This window comes from Odocoileus virginianus, chromosome 33 (assembly GCF_023699985.2).
Source record: "Odocoileus virginianus isolate 20LAN1187 ecotype Illinois chromosome 33, Ovbor_1.2, whole genome shotgun sequence".
Classification (NCBI taxonomy): Eukaryota; Metazoa; Chordata; class Mammalia; order Artiodactyla; family Cervidae; genus Odocoileus; species Odocoileus virginianus.
This window is the reverse complement of record NC_069706.1, coordinates 21,784,537-21,805,550: the sequence shown is the minus strand read 5'-3', so window position 1 is coordinate 21,805,550 and position 21,014 is coordinate 21,784,537. Positions and strand designations below refer to the sequence as shown.

Below are 21,014 nucleotides of genomic sequence, written 5' to 3'. Positions count from 1 at the left end.
TCCAGGCAACACCTGAAGATAGAGCCTTGCTGTCTCCCAGTTAGCAAATCCAGATGGTTTCACATGGACTAACTCCCCTTTTCACACTTTCTATAATTTTTCTCTGATTCTAATGATTCCTGGCTTGTCCCCCTGCTTCCTACCTCATTCTCCCCTTCGCACACCCTCTATACAAATAAGAGTTGAGTTTAGTTCATGCTAGATTCTTTTCCCTGTTGCAATAGTTATTACTTACTAAAATATCTGACCTTACCAGTTTAATTGGCATCCAGCTTTATCTTTGACAATGTGCACAACATGGATGAATCTCAAAGACCATCTTGAGTGAAAGAAGACACAAAAAGAATGCATTTTGTATGATTCCATTTATATGACATTCCAGAATTGGGAAACCTGTGAGAGCCCAAATCAGAAAAATGGTTGCTGGGTTACCGACCATCTCTAGTTGGTAAAGAGATCAACTAGAGATACAAGGGAACTTTTTGGAGTCTCAGAAGTATTTTATATCTTGTTTCAGGTGGTGGTACACAGATATATGCAACTGCCAACACTCATCAAACTGAATATCTTACTCTGTATAAATTATCTCCCTCTCCTTGCCAGCCTTCTATCAACATCTGAGGGAGCTTTCCCCGGTTGCTTAGTGGTTAAGAATCTGCCTGCCAATGCAGGAGACACGGGTTTGATCCCTGATCCGGAAAGATACCACAAGCTGCAGAGCAACTCAGCCAAAACTACTGAGCCTGTGCTCTAGGGCCCATGCTCGGCAACAAGCGAATCCAGCACTGTGAGAAGCCGTGGACCGCAACTAGAGAGAAGCCTGCACTCGCCGCCAGGAGGGAAAAGCCTGCGTAGCAACAAACACCGAGCACAGCCAAAAGTAAATAAAACCATAAAAAATGATCTTTAAAAAAATGACTGAGGAAATTCTCAAGGGGAAAAAGATGAAGGATGTAGCACATCCTCCAAGTTCCTTCTCCGATGTGCACTCACCCCATCGCCTAACAGGACCCCAATTTGGTTTGAGGCATCAATCTGCGCTATTAGGTGCACTCTTTTCTGCACCCAGGGGCAGAGCCATGTGTTCTAACCTTAGCTGATGAGAAGTACGTGGAAGTCTACAGGGTAGGCCTTCCCAAAAAGCTACTGCTTTCCTGATGAAAAGGGGCAGTTTCAGACGCACAGCATGCCTCTTGCTAGTATTCCTTCCTTTTCCTTCTTCCCGGAGCACAGCTGCTCACATGGACAAAAAATTCTGACAACCCTGCCATAAATCTACCCTTCCCCTGTGAAGCAAGCTGTGGGAGGTCTGAATCAATCCACAACTGAGTAATTTTGTTACTCAGAAGTTTTCAGACATCAAAATGAAAAAAAAAAAAATGAAATTTTAACTGCAAGTCAAGAATGACATATGCATTACCGCATTAAAATATATATAAGAATTTGATATGTGATACAAGGGACGTTTCAAATCAATGGTGAAAATACAGACCACTCAACAGATGGTGTAGGGACAACTGGCTAATAATTTGTGACAAAATTAAGGTAAGGGCTTCCCTGGTGATCTAGTGGTTAAGAATCTGCCTTGCAATGCAGGGGATACTGGTTTGATCCCTGGTCCGGGAAGATCCCACATGCTGCAGGGCAGCTAAGTCCAGGTGCCAAAACGACTGAGCCCAAGTGCCTAGAGCTTGCAAGCCACAAGGACTGAACCCACATGCAGCAACTACTGAAGCCCTCATGCCTAGAGTCCACGCTCCACAACAGAAGCCACTGTAATGAGACGCCTGTGCACCGCAACTAGAGAGCAGCCCCTGCTCGCCCACAACTAGAGAAAGCCCATGCACAGCAAGGCAGACTCAGGGCAGCCAAATAAGTAAGCTTTGAAAAAAATAAGCTAAAACTGCCATCTTATGATGTACAAAACAGTAAAGATAGATAAATGATCTAACCATAAAGCCAAAGCCACGGAAGTGCTAGAAGAAAATGCTATAAGGACTGAGAATGGCCTTTCAAAGCTTTACCCAAAAACCACAAAACATAAAGTTACACTGTCAAGACTCTACAACCTGAAGAGTCACCATTTCCATATTATGAAATGGACAGTACCAGCTACACTGAATGACAAGCAACAGCTTGAAAGAAAACACTGCAACAAATAGCGAAGCAACAGATCACTATTGCAGATACAGAAGGTTCTTACAAATCAGTAATAAAAATACAAATAACCAAACCAAAAAAAGACAACAACCCAGTAGGGTAGTGACATGGGAGAGTGGATTTGCACTAAAAATATCCATGAGTGTGAGCAGACAATGCTCGGTCTCACTTGTGATTTTAGAAATGCAAATTAAAAACAGGAAAGCAGCTTTGCACTTGCCTTCAAAATATTTCAGATCAGAAGTTGGGCCCTGCTCTCTGGGGTACAGCTGTGAAGATGCAATCAGTAGGCTGGTCAGGCCAGGGCCCTCAGGAAAACACCGGCTTTCCTAAGAGGTGATCTTGTGACCTGTGACCTGCTTTCATGACAATGGTGGCTGGGCGGGGTGGGGGGTGGTAATTTTTGGATTTAGTTGAGAAATCAGATGAACTTCTATAATTTGCACAACAGAATTTCAGCCTTACAGCCCCTGGTCTGGTTTCTAACACACACAGAATGCTGAAAACCAGCAAAGCAGAACACCAGAATTCTAAGACCTCATTAGGAAGTATCATCTTGAGCACTTGTATTCAGGTCTAATCATTTTCTGGAGAAGGAAATGGCAACTCACTCCAGTATTCTTGCCTGGGGAAATCCCATGGAGAGAGGAGCCTCGTGGGCCACAGTCTATGCAGTCGAAAAGAGTCAGACCCGACTTAGCAGCTGAGCATTAATCACTTTAACCATCCGACACATGCTTACTGTGTGTCTACACTGTGAATGGCACTAGAGTAGACAGGTCCCTGCTTTGGGTTTATTCTGAGGAAAGACAAACATTAAACAACATGTCTGAACCACACCTGGGCTGATTACCACAAAGGAGACGCACAGTGTCACAGGAACATGGAACAAAGGCTGTATCTTGTCTGCAGGTGCCGGAGAGGCCTCCTTGAATAAGCCACATCTGACACAAGCCAAAAACCTCGGTGCCATCTACGACTCCTTACTCTTCCCGCATATCCGATCTGTCAATACGCTCTATCAGCTCAGCCTGCAGTGTATCCAGAACCATGGCTTCCCAGCATCTCTACCACTACAATCCTGATCCAAGCCCCCAGCATCCGACAGGAGCACAGCTCCCTGCCTCCATGCTGCCCCCTACAGCCTGTTCTCAGCACAGACGCTGAGAGGATCCTGTTCCACGGCAAGACAGTGGATGTGTCTTCCATTCCAAGGCCCCCATCGGCTTCCATCTCGCTGACACTGAAAGCTGGATCCTCACAAGAGCTCCTCTCCTCCTCTTCCCCCCGGGGTCTTGCTACTCCTGGACCAGCCAGGCCAGCTCCTGCCCCAGGGCCTTTGTACCCTCTGCCTGGGACACTGTTTCCCCAGCTGTCCGTCCTCAGGCTTACTTCCTCCCCTGGACTGACCTTCTGGGTAGGACCGTCCCTGGGCATCCCAGCTCACAGGGCAACTCCCTCCACATTCCTGCGGCAGCGACCACCAGAGCAGGCGTCAGGTACGTTGCTGGTTTGTTTCCTGGCTGCTTCCCCCATTACGTGCCCCACAAGAGCGCCGCGTGTGCCTGCTTCATTCACTTCTACATCGGCACTACAACAGAGCCGCCATAAATCGAGCAGGGTCTCAATAAAGCACATCAAGTGGAGAAGTTAGTCTGAGGGATGACATGGAGCTGATCAGACAAGGGGGGGAGGGAGAAAGCATCTGGGGAGGGGTTGGCCTGCTGAAAGGCCCCAGGGAAGGCAGGCTCAGGGTGGCTGGAGGAACTGAGACGGAGGTGGGGAGAAGGGAAAGAGTTGGGAGAAGCAAAACTGGAGAAGCAGGGTGGAGCAGGCAGGGCCGGGTGGGCCCTGTGAGAGGAACTTCGCTATTTTTCTAACAGCAATAGTGTGTGTGTGCTCAGTCATGTCCGACTCTTTGTAACCCCATGGGCTGAGGCCCGCCAGGCTCCTCTGTCCGTGGAATTTTCCAGGCAAGAATACTGGAGTGGGTTGCCATTTCCTACTCCAGCAATAAAAAGCCATTAAACCAGGGAGTGACATGGGCTCGGGCACCTTTCCCAAACCTCTGGCTTCGGTGTGAGAACTGGATTTGGGGAGGGAAGCACCACTGCGGAGCTCAGCTGGCAGATTAGCGCCCTGGCTCAGATCACGGATGACCTGAGCGTGGACTGAGTCAGCAGCCGTGGAGGTGGAGGAACACAAATAGATTCCAGAAATATTTTCCAGGTACAATCTAAAGTCTGAGTAATTGATCGCAGAAAGGGTGAGTGCAAGGGCAGTTCCATGATGACTCCAACCTTTTTTACTCATGAACCAAGCAGCAATGGGCACCATCCACTGACTTGGGGGCGGGGGGTGGGGGAGGGATGGCTTGTCAGAAAATTGGGGAAGGTTATCTAGAGTGCGGTTTTGGAAATAATGAATTTGAGGTCATTCTGAAAGGGAAAGTTGCTTAGTTGTGTCTGACTCTTTGAGACCCCATGGACTGTAACCCATGTTACAGTCTGTGCATGGAATTCTCCAGGCCAGAATACTGGCCATTCCCTTCTCCAGGGGATCTTCCCAACTCAGGTCTCCAGCCCTACAGGCAGATTCTTTACCAGCTGAGCTACCAGGGAAGCCTGAGGTCACTCTGAGACAACCAAACAGAGATATCCGGTTGGCAGGGATAGATCTGGAGCAGTGTGATCTGATCAGGAAAGGTGAGGTGTGTCCTACCACTGAGTGTCACGTTTTACCTTGTGGCAGATGGAGAATCAAAGTTTCAAGTAACAAAGTGACAGGGTAACATTTGTGATTCTGAAAAATCACCCTGGCCACAGCATAAACACTTGGACAGGGGAGGTGGCCAGACTAGAAGTGGGCAAAACAATAAGGACGTTCTGTGCCAGGTCAGGTGAGCAAGGGCTGCGGCCAACAGGAAGAAAACGGAACAGACTTTCCATCCGTTGCCAGCCTGTCTCCCCCCACAGCTGCTGGGAACTTTTCTTTTTCTTTAAATTTTATCTCTGATTGTGCTAGGTCTTCAAGGCTGCACACAGGCTTTCTCGAGTTGCAGCAAGCTGGCTTCTCATTGCAGCGGCTTCTCTTGTTGTGAAGCACGGGATCTAGACCATGGACTCAACAGATGCAGCTCACAGGCCTGGCGGCCCTACGGCATGGGGGAATCCTCCCAAAGCAGGGATCGAACCCATGTGCCCTGCACTGGCAGGTGGATTCTTAATCACTGGACCACCAGGGAAGTCCCTGGGGAGTTTTCTAAAATACAAACTCAAAGCATGTCAGCTCCCCCACTTTAAAACCCACAGGACCATTCCTGCTTTGTTCTCTGACAACCTCTCCAGAATTCTTTCTACCTAGCCCCCACTAGAGGTCAAGTTCCCCTAACACTTCAATCTCAAGAGCTTCGATCTCTATGCTCTTCGACGTCTCTATTTTCCTCTGCCTGGCCAACACCCATCTGTCTAAGACTCAACTCCTTCCCAGTGAAAAAAAGAAAAGTGGTGCTGACCCCTAGGAGCGGGCCTGGCGCCACGAGCCAGGCTTCACTGCTGTTAGATGCTTGCCTGGTGCTCACAGAGGCCACGCTGTCCTCCGGCTGGACAGAAACAATCTCACAGGACGACCTGCACAAGGTCACACTAGAACAGTGATGAAGTGAGACAAAACCAGGATTCCTTCATAATTTTGTCCAAACAGACAAAACCAAGGCCTGTTGCAGGGTCCCCAGTACTCCTGTCCCCCAGCTGATGCTGAGGGGCTGTGGCTTCTTTATTAACCACAGCATATCTGACTCGAGTCACACCTCCTCCTTTTTTTCATAAATTTTGTCATTTATTTTAATTCTCTTTTTTTTCGGAGCTTGTTTATTCCAGGCCGTGCTAGGTCTTCACTGCTTTGCGCAGGCTTTCTCTAGCTGCGGTGAGCAGGGGCTGCTCTCGGATGCGAAGCTCGGGCTTCTCCTCGAAGTGGCTCCTCCGGCTGCAGCGCTCCATGTGTGCGGCCTTCCGGAGTTGTGGCACCCAGGCTTACTTGTTCCTCAGCACGTGGGATCTTCCCAGAGCAGGGATCAAACCCATGTCCCCTGCCTTGGCGGGTGGACTCTTATCCACTGCACCACTGGGGAAGTCTGTCACACCGCCTTCTGATCTACCTACGCAACCACAGAACTGTCTCTGCCTCCTGTGAGCGCCTAATCCTGGGCAAATCCCTGCTTCCTTGAAAGCCCCTCTCCCCAAGCAAATTATCCAACCAAAGCCTAAATCCTGTAAGTTCTTTCTAACACCCCTTATGGAGAGACCCCAAAGCTCCCCAAGAGGTGAGCGCTCCCTTGTGAGAATGAATCATTAAATCTGTTGACCATAAAAAGGAACAAAATTGTGCCATTTGCAGAGATGTGGACAGACCTAGAGACTGTCATACACAGTGATTAAGTCAGAAAGAAAAATAAACACCGTATATTAATGAATACATTAGGAATCTAGAAAAATAGTAGAGATGAACCTATATGCAAAGCAGAAAGATACAAATATAGGGATCAAACATATGGACATCAAGGTGGGAAGAGGGGGTGGGATGAGTTAGGAGACTGGCATACAGACCCCACTATGCATAAAACAGACAAATAATGAGAACCCACTGTATACAGGGAACTCTACTCAGCGCTCTGCGGTGATCTAAACAGGAAGGAAATACAAAAAAGAAGGGATGCATATATACAATGTCTGATTCACCACGTGCAACAGCAGAAACCAACACAACAGTGCAAAGCTACTATGTGTGTGCGCATGTGCACTCAACTGTGTCCAACTCTGCAACCCCAAGGGCTGTAGCCTGCCAGGCTCCTCTGTCCATGGGATTTTCCCAGCAAGAATACTGAAGTGGGTTGCCAGTTTCTCCTCCAGAGGATCATCCTGACATAGGGATCGAACCCAAGTCTACCTGCGTCTCCTGCATTGCAGGCAGGTTGTCTATCATTGACCCACCTGGAAAGCCCCTAAAGCAGCTATCGCTTCAGCTCAGTTCAGTTCAGTTCAGTGTCTCAGTCGTGTCCGGCTATTTGCGACCCCATGAACCGCAGCACGCCAGGTCTCCCTTTCAGTCATCAACTCCTAGAGTCTACCCAAACCCATGTCCACTGAGTCGGTGATGCCATCCAAACATCTCACCCTCTGTCGTCCCCTCCTCAATCTTTCCCAGCATCAGGATCTTTTCCAATGAGTCAGCTCTTTGCATCAGGTGGCCAAAGTACTAGAGTTTCAGCTTCAACATCAGTCCTTCCAATGATCACCCAGGACTGATCTCCTTTAGGATGGACTGGTTGGATCTCCTTGCAGTCCGAGGGACTCTCAAGAGTCTTCACCAACACTACAGTTCAAAAGCATCAATTCTTCGGTGCTAAGCTTTCTTTATAGTCCAACCCTCACATCCATACATGACCACTAGAAAAACCATAGCCTTGACTAGATGGACCTTTGTTGACAAAGTAATGTCTCTGCTTTTTAATATGCTGTCTAGGTTGGTCATAACTTTTATTCCAAGGAGTAAGCGTCTTTTTATTTCATGGCTGCAGTCACCATCTGCAGTGATTTTGAAAGCAGCTATACTCGAATTAAAAGAAAAAAAACCCTGTTTAACTAAATTAGATATATTTCTAACGTTCTCTACTAGAGGACACTGACAACTCTCATGGTAGGAGAGGATGGTGAAGTTTCCAGGAGGGAAGTTAACTGAGTGCCAATCTGAAGGCTTCCACTTTCTGTGAAGCAATACCCTGGCATCACCCTGGTTATCTTGAGGATGAAGGAAAGGTGGAGTAAATCAAAAGTTGGAGGAAAGTGAAAAATGTCTGATTTAAGTCTCCGGAGAGTGGGAAAGGGAGCTAGCCAAAGAATCATACTGGAATGAATGAGTCAGCTCTGTAAGGGTACAGAAGAGGCTGGCTGACACGAATCCACACAGGGCCAAGTTGCCCTGCTGTGTGATTTCTACCATCAGTATTCACGGTGGAAATGGAGAGTCTGGTTCAATCCAGGGTCTGAGGTTTACTAGGATGAAGGGCAAGGGAGATAAACGCACTGCCAAGAGAATTACCAGGGAATGGACTATGAACTCTGAGCTCAACTGACAGGTAGGAGCCTACAGGGAAGCATCTAAAGGCTGGAGAAAACCGTGGACGTCCTGAGGTTTTGAAGGCAGAGCAGAAATAACTGATCAAGCATGCTAAAGAGAGACTGCAGTTGGAGGGTGCTGCACTGTTCATCTGTGAGGCGGTATACACAGCACCTGGAAATCCAGGGGATTATGGCAGGAATGGCAATAGAGGTGAATGAGCAGAGGTAATCACTGCAGGCTAGGTGTTCAAGAAAACAAGCACCCCGCCTATAGGGTGGGTCCTGCACACACACCAGAAAGTCAACTAGGATGATGGCATGAACTGAGGCAGAGGAAGGCTTGTGGGCCAGGTGCCCAAGTCGTCAAGGAATTAGGTGAGTGACCAGCAAACAGACAGAAAACAGTAATATGGAGGAGAGGATGCTGGGATCATGGGTCTCAAAGAAATGGGGGGAGGAGACAAAGGGCAGTAAGGACATAAATTTTGACCATCCTAATGCTACGACCCTGGAGAAGGAAATGGCAACCCACTCCAGTACTCTTGCCTGGAGGATACCATTGACAGAGGAGCCTGGCAGGCCACAGTCCATAGGGTCGCAGAGTCGGATATGACTGAAGTGACTAAGCACGCACACGATGCTAGGACAGACAGGGTATGAGAAAACAGAAGCGTGACTTGGCTTTAAGTAAACAATGCCCCCGGGGAAGGACCAGGGTGCAAAAACAGGGAGGGAATGACTAAAGAAAGGCTAAGGAAATAGAGCTGGCTGGTGATCAGAGTAGTAATTTCAAAGGACTCAGGAGGGGCTGCAGGAGGGGGCTGGGGGTTAAAGGTAAACAAGAGTGGGAAACTGACTGAGGGGCACAGCATGAAGTGGGAGATAGGAGAGGAGGAATGGGGAGTTGGGGTAAGTTAGCAAGAACGCTAAGTGCTTTATAGATAGCTGTTGAATCAGATGGGATTCTTAGGCATAAGCCTAGTATACCTGAACAGAAGAGCTCTAACTATTGGACTGGAAGAGGGATAGAGTCTGTGGTAGTGACGTCGATGAAGACCGGGGACAATGGGATGATGCTGATGACTACCAGTTTTGAACACCTACTATGTACCAAGCGCTGTTGGAGGCACTGCACGTTTAATTCTCACAACAAACAGCTAAGACCAAGGACAGCATTATTAGCCACAGAAGGGCTCTATACCAAAGAAGGGAGCAAATTAAAACAGAAACAACAGGGACTTCCCTGGTAGACCAGTGGTTAAGAATCCACCTTCCAATGCAGAGGTACTAACGGTTTGATCCCTGGTTGGGGAACTAAGATCCTACATTGCACACAGCAATGAAGCCCATGAGCCACAACTAGAGAATCTGCACTGCAATGAAGAGCCTGTATGTTGCAATGAAAGATCCGGCATGCCACAACTAATACCCAGTGCAGCCAAATAAATAAATTTTTTTTAAAAAAGAAAGAACAGAACTGTCGGAGCCCTGGGGAGCTAACTGGCTTTTTGAACATGATTTTAGGGATCTCACAGCTGTAACTCAGGATGGAGGGAACCAGTCGGACCCACAGCTATTTCAGTAACGTCAAACAAATAACATTCATAAATGCCAATACAGTATACTAACGCATATATATGGAATTTAGAAAGATGGTAACGATAACCCTATATGCAAGACAGAAAAAGAGACACAGATGTATAGAACAGACTTTTGGACTCTATGGGAGAAGGTGAGGGTGGGATGATCTCGAGAGAACAGCATCAAAACATGTATATTATCAAGTGTGAAACAGATCGCCAGTCCAGGCTGGATGCATGAGACAAGTGCTTGGGGCTGGTGCACTGGGATGACCCAGAGGGATGGGATGGAGAGGGAGGCGGGAGGGGGGATGGGGATGGGGAACACATGTAAATCCATGACTGATTCATGTCAATGTATGGCAAAAACCACTACAATACTGTAAAGTAATTAGCCTCCAACTAATAAAAATAATTGGGAGAAAAAAAAAAGAAGAAAAAAAACTAACATTCAGACTGGAGGCAAATTAAAACTAGCAATAAGAATTTATTTTAGGCTTTTCTTCATGCCAGATCCTGTGCTAACCTCTATATGACCTCATTTAATCCTTAATCTTTCCATCCAAAAGGCCAGTGACCATTACTATCCTCATTTTCAAGATGAGGAAACTGAGGCAGAAAAGACAGTAACATGCCCACAATTCACACAAGGAATCCCTATTAACAAGATGAATTTGTGACAAGACTTAAGGCTTCTAAACATTACAGGGAAGATGCAAGTCACAGTATCAGACTTTGAAAGTCCTTGAATCCTGCAAAATGTTTTTAAAACATTAACTTATGGATTCTCACCATCTCATCCCATGTTTTTTCCAGATGAGAGAAAACCTGGTGCAAAAAGAAAAAAAGGCTCTGAAGAAATGCATCCAGATGGTAAACAGGTCTGGTTTTTATAGAACCAAGACCCATCTGAGACGTTTCTGCTTCAGTGGATCCAGAGTTGGGCCCAAGTAACTGCATATGTTTTAAAAGCTCCACGGTCTATGCTGGTGTGCAGTTCAGGCTGGGAATCACTGCCTTAGATTCTCTGCAGTTCCAAACCCAAACTTTCTCTACAATGTTGAGATGGCTGAAGAACACTGAGGGCGCTAAAATCCGAAGCAGAGAAGAGCTGAAACTATAAAACTATCCAAGAGAGAGACAAGGAAAGACATGCTCTAGTTACATTATTTCTCTGTACTTTTTGTGTCTGAACTATTTTATAGCTAATTTGCTTTAAAAATCATTTTTATTGGAATATGGTTGGTTTATAATGTTGCATTAGTTTCTGCTATTACAGCAAAGTGAACCAGTTATATATATACATATATCCACTCTTTTTTAGATTCTTTTCCCATAAAGGTCATTATGGAGTATTGAGTAGTTTCCTGTGCTATAAACTAGGTTCTTATTAGTTATCTTATATATAGTAGCTAATTAGCTTTAAGTAAGCAAGTTGGCCAGACTTTCCAGGTAGTGCTAGTTGTAAAGAACCCCACTGTCAATGCAGGAGACCTAAGAGACAGTAGGTTCAATCCCTGGGTCAGGAAGATCCCCTGGAGGAGGGCATGGCAACCCATTCCAGTATTCTTGCCTGGAAAATCCCAGGGACAGAGGAGCCTGGTGGGCTACAGAATTGGGGTCACAAAGAGACAGACACGAGTGAAGCAACTTAGCACACACCTGAGCAAGCAAATGTTACCAACAAACATTAAATAAGTCAATCATTACCAATTGATATTAAGTAAACCTAACCCTAACTTGCTCTTGAAAAGTGTTTTATTTTTCTCTGGTAATTCTGAAGACACTTCTGATTTTCTTAGCAGACAGGAGCCAATATGAGAAAAACTGCTTTTAATTCAACAGTGCTACGGATGTAGTCATCAGCAACCAAAAGCTAGAGAAGAAATAAGTTGGGTGTAGTTCATTTAATGTCACAAATTCCACCAAGAACTGCCTTCAGGCCTTTAATACTTATGAATGTATTTATTTATGTAATCAACCACCACTAACACCTAGTACATGCCGGACACTGTTCTAAGTGCTTTACTAATATTGCAACTTATTTCATCTTTACTTTACAGATGACTGAATATTATTTCATCCCCACTTTATAGATCAGTAGATTGAAACAGAAAGTAGTTTAGTAGCCTGCACAAGTTTCCGCAGCTGGGACCAGCCTGACAGTCTGGCTCCAGAGTCAATGTTCTGAATCACTATGCTTTGTCTCCAAGAACCTACACAAAGTACAAGTCCTAACCCAAAACCTGTTTTCTGGACTCAGTCCCCCCAGCTTCCAAGGCATTTATTCAGTTCCTCTAATAGTCCATGAGCCTTCCTTGCTCTGCCTGAATTCCCTCCTACATGCATTTTCTTCCTTTTTTAAGTCTTCTGTTTCCAGCTCAAACATTATCAACTAAATTACAAACTCTAATGGTGCACTGTATTTCTCAGCACACAACACAAAATTGTAATTATGCTACTTCCTAAGTAATTACTTGCTTCCTGCCTTTTCCAACCAGGCAGATGAGTTCAGACACCATGTCAATCTTGTTCATCTTTTGTTCTCAATCACTGAATACCTACCAACCAAAAGGAAAAGCCTGGCACAAAGTAAGCTATCAATAATTTCTGTTGAATGAATGAAAGAGTAACATACACTCAAGCCTCATGTTTTCTTCTTCATGCTTTCAGGTACTTGACACATACCTCTGCTCACAGCGTCCCCCACACAGCCCTCACCGCACCCCTAAAAGTGTAGACTCCCATAACACACAGGTAACAGTTCTGGAAAATACTGGCGCTGCACGCAAAAATTAAGTGGCCCTGGACAGGTCATCTCCCCCATTAACTGGCCTGAGTTTCAGGTGCACAATGGGGATCATGACAAGTCCCAGTGAAATGTAACCTATGAAAGAGGGAGGACCTGCACTTCTCATAACCCATCAAAACTGCAGTTATTACTTGCTTCACGCGTTTCCAACACAAATGTGGCTCTGAGAAGGCCAAGTCCATGTCGGCCTGGTTCGGCGCCATGTCCCAGGTACAAAAACCCCAGGCTTGTACAGTGCCTGGCAAACACCAAAAGTTGGATAATTAAAAGTTAAGTAGATGAATCCCTGCTCTGAGAATTTCACAGATGTCACACGAGTTGACCGATGCCTTTTGGCGTAAAAGCGTATTCCTTAGACACAGCCCGCATCCCCGACCTAGGCCCCAGACCCCCGGAATGCTGGCCCCTAACCCCGCACCGGGAAGGCACCTCTTGCATATAGAAGCATCTTCGCAAGTGCCGCGCACGCCCTCGTCGTCAGTGTCGGTAGGGGAAGAACAGGTGGTGAAAGAGGGCCTCCTCAGGCTAGCAGCCATGGGTGTGGAGGTTTCGGGGTGGTGCGTCCACCGGAGACATGGAAACCGGATCGACGGACGCCCGAGGAAAGAGTGAGCGGGAGAATAGGCAGGGCAGAGGGGCTGGGCTCCACCAAGCTCAGCTGGCGCAGCTTAGTGACGCCACACGCGGCGGCTACCCCAGTTTCCCGCTGATTGGCCTCTCTATGGAGATGCTCATTGGACAATTTCCCACCCCCTCAGCCTAAGGAGATGCCTATTGGGTCACTCCTTTGGCCCCGCCCACACAACCCGGAAATTCCCTGAGGGGAAAAGGAAACTGAAATTGACGCAAGAGAGTACCGCAATGCTCTCCGGGAAGTGTAGTCTTAGCTGCTTTGGGAGGCCACCTGTTTTCTCACAGCTAATCACGGAATTTTGTAACTGTAATTAACTCAGGGCGGAAGAGCTGGCAGGATCCTCAGCGTTGTGGCGAAGGACAGAGAATCCAGCCGGAAACAAGTGTCAGTGTTAACAGTGAGTTGGGGCTCAGTCTTATTCAGCAACTCAACAAATTGAGCGCCTACTCCGCACCAGTCACACAAAATCACCCTAGCTACATTTCAAGTGTGTGTGTGTGAAGTCGTGGTGGTGACCAGGTTGGTACAATCAGAATGAATCCCAGGAGTTGGATGGGAGTCGCAAAACCTAGAAAAAGCTCTCTTTTACGGCAGACTTGAACACAGGAGGCTGTACCTTTGGAGCTACCGAGAGCCATCCTGCTATCTCATATTGCCTGAGAAAGATGCTTATTGGAACGGCCCATGGAGTCTGGAGGACTGTGTGCTCAGTTAGGGGTGACCTGGCTTTGCAGTGTGGGAGCTTATGGGAACATCACCAGAACCTGTGACGCTAATCAATCAGAAGAAGCTGAATTCAGAAAGATGAAATAAACCATTATCCAGCACTTGGAGCTTTCATCCTGAGCTGAGTGTACATTATTTCTCCCTACCCATCACCACCTAATAGAACGTCAATGAAACCATTATGTTCGTTCTTCACTGGCCCAGTATTCCAAGTTTTTGGCCCATAATGTCATAGCTGTAGCCTATTGAAAAGTCTGTCTTTCCTCCTTTGAACTACTTTCACACCTTTCTCAAAAATTAGTTCAGCACATTTGTGTGGGACTATTTCTGGGTTCTGTGTTCACTGATTCATGTATCTATGTCTCTGCAAATACTACACAGTCCTGGTTACTGTAGATATACATTAATAATGTGTTAAAACAGTGGACTGACTGCTCCCATTTTATTTTATTATTTTTTCAAAGGTGTTTTGGCTATTCTAGTTCCCTTATCTTTCCATAAAATTTTAGATTAATCTTGTCTATATCTAGGAAAAAAGGCATACTGGGTTTTGATAGGAATTACATTAAATCTATCAATTTGGGGAGAATTAACCTTTTACTATGTTTTGTCTTCAAATTCATGACCATGGCATATCTCTGCATTTATTTAGACCTTTGATTTATTTTATCAGTGTTGTAGAGTTTTCAGTATTCAGATCCTGGACACACTTTGTTAGATTTACACTTGATTATTTTAATTAGCAATTGTAAATGTATTGTAATTTTTGGTATCCACATGTTCATTGCTAGTATCTAGAAATACCATTGATGGTTGTGTTTATTTTGTATCCTGTGACATTATTGAACTCAATTACTTTTTAATAACTTCTTGTGGCATGAGTCCTGCAATTAAGAGTTCTATTGTTTTTTCTTGTTTTTGTTGTACCTCATAGCATACAGGGCTTCCCTTGTAGCTCAGCTGGTAAAGAATCTGCCTGCAGTGTGGGAGACCTAGGTTCAATCCCTGGGTTGGGAAGATCCCCTGGAGAAGGGAAAGGCTACCCTCCCCAGTATTCTGGCCTGGAGAATCCCATGGACTGTACAGTTCATGAGGTCGCAAAGAGACACAACTGAGTGACTTTCACTCACTCACTCACTCTCACAGCATACAGGATCTTAGTTCCCCGACTAGGAATTGAACCCATGCCCCCTGCTGTAGAAGCTCAGAGACATAACCACTGGACTGCCAGGTAAGTCCTAAGATTCAATAGTGAGAGCTGTTTTAACATCTAGTAAAGTTGCTGCTGCTGCTAAGTCGCTGCAGTCGTGTCCGACTCTGTGCAACCCCATAAACGGCAGCCCACCAGGCTCCCCCGTCCCTGGGATTCTCCAGGCAAGAACACTGGAGTGGGTTGCCATTTCCTTCTCCAATGCACTAAAATGAAAAGTGAAAGTGAAGTTGCTCATTCATGTCTAACTCCTAGAGACCCCATGGACTGCAGCCTACCAGGCTCCTCCGTCCATGGGATTTTCCAGGCAAGAGTACTGGAGTGGGTTGCCATTGCCTTCTCCCTAGTAAAGTTGAGAGGGCCTCAAATGGCTTAACTGCAATTCCCCACACCATCTTCTCCCACACGTAAAGTTCCCCTAGCCATATTATCCTTCTTATCATAGGAACCAGACACAGTGCCTACTCATTCCCAAGTAGCAGACTTCAGTTCTGTTCAGCCCGCTGAATTATTCAAATAGGCAGGAACCAGGGCTCATCCCCATTCTTTGGTATTACAAAGTCTGCCTCCCAAGCCCCTGCTTGTTCATTCTGTTCCCAAGTGCAACCCTCTGTGTGGCCCTGCATGATATGTGGTATCTTCCCCTGGGCTGTAGGTAAATGTGGCTCATAAACTGCTGTCCATCCCATCTTTTGGGGTCGAATGTTGAGTGTTAGCCAACCCCACTAACCTAGGGTTGGAATCTCTCTTTCCCCAATGAAGAAGTAAAACAATTTGCATCACAAATAGGATGGTCTAACTCAATTGAGGACACCTCGTTAGCTTTAACTATGGGCTCCTTTGCTGGTTAACTGGTTTGCAAGGCAACAGTTACTATCTTGGATGTAAGTGCCAGTTGTTGGCCAGCTTGGGCTTTAGCTCATGTTCTGTTATCTCAGATGGATTTTGCTATCTCTTTCCACTCTGTGGTCTTATGCTGGCCAACTAGGCAGAAACTATTGTTATTAATTGACTACATCCCAGAGTGAGGTGCCATCGAGTGTGGCTTGTGTCTGGCAAGTGGTCACTGAGGCTCCTACTTGAGATCAGAAACAACATAAAGTCCTAACTGATGGATGCTAGAGTTCCACAGCACTTCGCTTACTGTGTCTAGCCTGATGACCATCACTGGCTGCTTAGGGCAGTCATAGGGACTCTGTTTGGGAAAGTAGTGCCCCCCCCCACCCCAGGGCGCTTGTGTTTGTAGTTCTGGGGATGAATCTTTGTGTTGTTTGTAGAAAGGAAGGAGGCCACGACCTCAGGAAGATTTAAGAATGACCACTTGATTGACTCCTGAGTCACTGCTGTTCAGGCAAAGGTAGTGACTTTGCTCATCTCTTGTGCTGCAACTTCTCGTGGGATTGTTGCGTGCTCTCCTGACCCCCGAGGGTTTGGAGGTGCACATCCATGGCAGTTCATGCTCCGAGAACCAATTAAAAAAAAAAAAAGTAGGGGGAAAGGGTCATTGATATTCAACTGCTCTCTCAGTGCAAAACTCCCAATCAACACCTGTGAGTTTTGCTTCCCATTGTTACTTACCAGCACGCCAAAGGACTGATCTTGTCGTCTAGGGCTTGAGGTCCCCACCCAGCCCATAGACAAAATGATCTTACTGGATGTGGATTCTAACACTGTGGAGATGGACTGGCATTTTCTGGAGGGAGGGAATAGTCTTCTACAGGGCCTGCCATCCAGCGTTCTTTCCCCATAACCACCCAGAAGCTCTGCACCACTTGTGATTGGACAGAAACAAAAACCTGTGACGTTCGAGGGTAAGAAATCAAAAATGTCCTGAGACACTGTGTTTCTGGGGCTTGGGGGAACGGCACACTTGGGGGAAGAGGTAGGGCTGCAGCAGAAGATGGTTTTGACCCACCCGCTTCGGGGCTGTGATCTTTCACTGACTCCCTGCTGCCTACACCGGTGTGGCACAAAATCCGTCATCGGGGTTATGAGCAAAAACATTAGTGGTGGCCCTGTGTCGCAATGAAGGGATTAATTCAAACCTGACTTAAGTCCAGGTTGCTAAACTGTATAGCCATTGTTATGAGAGAGGCCCTAATCCTGAAAATACTGATCTGAGAGACTCTCTGTAGGGAAAATGGATAAATAAATAAATGTGAGCAGGGTAAAAAAGACACCCCTGCCCCAACCTCGGAACTTCCCTGGTGATCCAGTGGTTAGGACTCTGCCCTCCAGCACGGCTTCAATCCCTGGTTGGGAAACAGGTTCTGCATGCTGTGGGGTGTGGCCAAAAATTTTTCGAAAAAGACCCTCTCCCCTCAAGTATATCCAGTGACCAAAAAAAAAGAATGAATGAAAGAAACCTAGATACAGGGGGAGGTACCAAAAGATTCAATTAAACAAAAATTCACCATTTGACCCAAATGGAAAACCAAAATTTACTAAAAATACCTTTTATGGCAAAAACATAAAGGGAGTTGATTGGCTTTTGTGCATCTGCAATGTAGGTTTGGGACTAACTTTAACATCTGCTAAAATGCAACAGTTGGCAAACTTTCATGGACTTTATACTAACGCATCAAATTACAGTTACACCTAGTGTAATAACCATGCTTTCTAGTTCCTGTATTTAATGCTTTGACATCTGAGGCCTTGCTCCTCTTGCAGGAACTGCCCTGCAAGGGTTAGCTGATCCCTAGAGATAGCAAACAACTCACCTGTGAGTGTACCTTTCACATGTAAACTGGCCATCCAGAGCCCACGCTCACAACCACCTCCTCTGTGGGGCTGTTACAATCAGGACCACTATCCCTCTGCTCTAATTACCCCAGAGACAGATACCAGACAACTAGGGACACCACTGTGTCCCAGCGCCCACAGAGATGATTCAAACTAGCCAATCCTAAAGCTGCTTGCCCCGCCTCACCTCACCCATGGAAACCATGAGAAAGACTCTTGCCCCAGTCTGCTCCTTGCTCCCTCCGCCTCCTGATGGACCCTGGTGCTTCCCCAAGTGGCCCTCCCTGGTGAGCTGGGCCTCCTGTTTCTCAGAATCGGTAGGCATTAAAATCTTCTTTCATTTCTATATCTCTGTGTCTTACCACACCTGATTAAAACAAATCCCAGGTACCCTTAAAACACCTGCTGCTGCTAAGTCGCTTCAGTCGTGTCTGACTCTTGGCAACACTATGGACTGTAGCCCTCCTGGTCCCTCTGTCCATGGGATTCTCCAGGCAAGAATACTACAGTGGGTTGCGATGCTCTCCTCATCTTCCCAACCCAGGATCTAACCAGCATCACTTATGTCTCCTGCATTGGCAGGTAGGTTCTTTACCACTAGCACCACCTGGGAAGCCCTAAAACACCTAAATTTAAATATGCTAAATATTTTGCTAATTATAGGTTTGGTTGCTAGGTTTCATTCAATGCCGATTCCAACATCCTCTCAACCAGTTTGCCGTCATCTCCAAAGGAGCACAGTATATTTGCACCTTGTTACCCACAGGGTCCCGAAACAGCTCTCTCTTCCCTTTTGGATTCCCCCCCCCCATTCAGTTCCCCACAGTAACTTAAGTATGTCCCCATCAGTTGTCTATTTTATACATAGCATCAATAGTGTGGGCTTCTCAGGTGCCACTTATGGTTAAAAAAAAAAAAAAAACCCACCTGCCAATGCAGAAGACATAAGAGAACCAGGTTCAGTCCCTGAATCAGGAAGATCCCCTGGAGAAGGAAATGGCAACTCACTCAGGTATTCTTGCCTGAAGAATTCCATGGACAGAGGAGCCTGGTGGGCTACAGTCCGTAGGGTCACAACACACATGCATGTCAATGGTATATATGTGAGGGATGACATTATCTTTATGACATCCTCCTTTGCAAACATTTGTTTGACACACTTGTTAAGGACACTCGAGTCCAACATCTTTTAGTCCTTTTTGGATTCTGGAGGAAACATATCCCTTGTTCACAAATTTTACTTAAGCCCATTTATGCTGTTACTTTAAAATGAGCCCACCTTAAGTGGAGACCCCTCCAACAACAGGCTCTAGAACCTAAAATCAACAGGCCCTCAGAGACTCCTTCAGTGAAGAGGCTTTAGCAACTTCCCCTCTTGCTTCCTAGAGTCTCTGGACTGCCCATGTTGTCTATAAATCATCTTTGGGCTTCTGATGCAAGAAATTGCCCTCTTTGGCCCTGTATCAGATACCATCAGAGCAGGAAATGCTGGCTACACATTGGAAACTGTCTCTCCCAGACCCTGAGTTTCCATACCCAGCTGCCCATTATTCCTTGATAAAGGAGCAAAGGTATGGGTCCCCAAGCTCAGCGTGGGTAGCAAGGCCTCCTCGATACAGGATGAAGCCAAACCTGGGCCATCTACCACATCTTACTTGTAGGTGGGCATGGCCTCCAGTCATCAGTCTATTGCCAGATGCCATGGAGCTGGAAGATGTCACGTCTCCCTCAGGCCCTTTGGGATCAACTGAGTGAATATCAGTGAGTTCAGACACTTTATGTCGTAGAGGACCATCTCTTCCTCTTGGGTCAAGCACCAACTTCACTGCCTAGGAAAGGGCTTCACCTACTACCTAAAAGTTTCATTGTCAGCAAGGTTTAAACTGATGTCAAGGGGCTTCCCCAGTGGTCCAGCGGTTAAGACTTCACTTTCTAATGCAGGGAGTATGGGATCAATCCCTGGCTGGGAAACTAAGATCCCACATGATTCACGGCCAAAAACCCAAAACATGAAACAGAAGCGATATCCCAACAAATTCAATAAAAACTTTTTTTTTTAATTCAATAAAAACTTTTAAAAATAGTCCACATCAAAAAAAAAATCTTTAAAAAGTAAATAAATTGATGCCAAGGTATCAAACAGTCAATTGTGGTATAAAGCTGTAAAAGCAAGTGTTAAGTGTTTTGCCTTGACATCTGATCAAATCAGAGGGCTTCAAATGACCTGACTTCAAACTCCCCTCCTCCCTTTCTGCTCCCACAGGTAAGGGCCCCTTAGCCAAGCCACTCTCCTTATCACAGGGACCAGGCACAGTTTATCCCCAAGAGCAGCCTCCAGTTCCCTGCCAGCCTGTGAACTCATTCAAACAACCCTCCTGAGCGGGAATTAAAGATGCCGCCAATCTCTTGTTCCTCCAAAGTCCTCCCTCTCAAACCCCTGCTTGTTCACTCTTTTCCCAAGTGCAGCCTCTGTGGCCCTATATGGTGTCGCCATGTCCTTCCCTGGGCTATGAGTATATGTGACGTATAAACTGCTGGAGGGCTTATCTGTTCAGTGTTGGGCCTTCGCCATAACTTTGGAGTGGGAATGCCCTTCCCAAGGAAGTAAATGAGACACTTCTTTGATCTGCACTCTTTGGGAAGCATTATCCTGCTATGATCAAGCCCGTGGGCTTGAAGTTATTTGGGTAATAGTCTGTCTGGGTTTGCAAGAAGTCACATATAGCTGCAGGGTGGCCTGTGGCTGGTTGAGGAGTAGGAAGTAAGGTTGCTTTGGTTACTTTGTTAAAGTTTGGCTCCAGGCAGTAGGGACCCCTAAGGTAATTTAAAGCTGGGAAGTATTATCAGATCTTTATGTTAGAAAGTTCAGCTTGACCGATGTCTGCAAAATGGACTCAAGGAAACCCAGGAGTGGCACCAGGAAGACCAGTGAGGAGCCTGGTCTTGTACTAGGTCATGGAAGAGACAGGAAAGGAAGGAATTGAGGGCTTTCTGGTAGTTGATTGGATATGGAGCAGGGGAGACAGAAAGATCA

At 46.3% G+C, this 21,014-nt stretch overlaps 1 protein-coding gene and 1 long non-coding RNA gene across 5 annotated transcripts in view; one reads left to right on the top strand and one right to left on the bottom strand.

Moving 5' to 3' along the window:
- Positions 1-13,351, bottom strand: part of LCMT1 (leucine carboxyl methyltransferase 1) — a 65,230-nt gene extending 51,879 nt beyond the window's left edge. The window contains exon 1 of one of the 4 annotated variants that reach the window (XR_011485470.1): positions 13,098-13,351. Coding sequence is in view for 1 of the 4 variants with exons in the window: in XM_070461067.1 (XP_070317168.1) it covers positions 13,098-13,204 (107 nt within the window). In the remaining 3 variants the exon portion in view is untranslated. Of the gene's footprint in view, positions 1-3,570; positions 3,941-13,086 lie in introns of those variants that run through there. The other 3 variants (XR_011485472.1, XR_011485471.1, XM_070461067.1) reach the window with 3 other exon arrangements.
- A 176-nt stretch (positions 13,352-13,527) lies between these two features.
- LOC110125161 (uncharacterized) lies at positions 13,528-14,142 on the top strand. The gene is made up of 2 exons (XR_002309987.2): positions 13,528-13,821; positions 13,897-14,142. It is a non-coding gene; the product is annotated as an uncharacterized lncRNA (long non-coding RNA).
- The last annotated feature ends 6,872 nt before the right edge of the window (positions 14,143-21,014 follow it).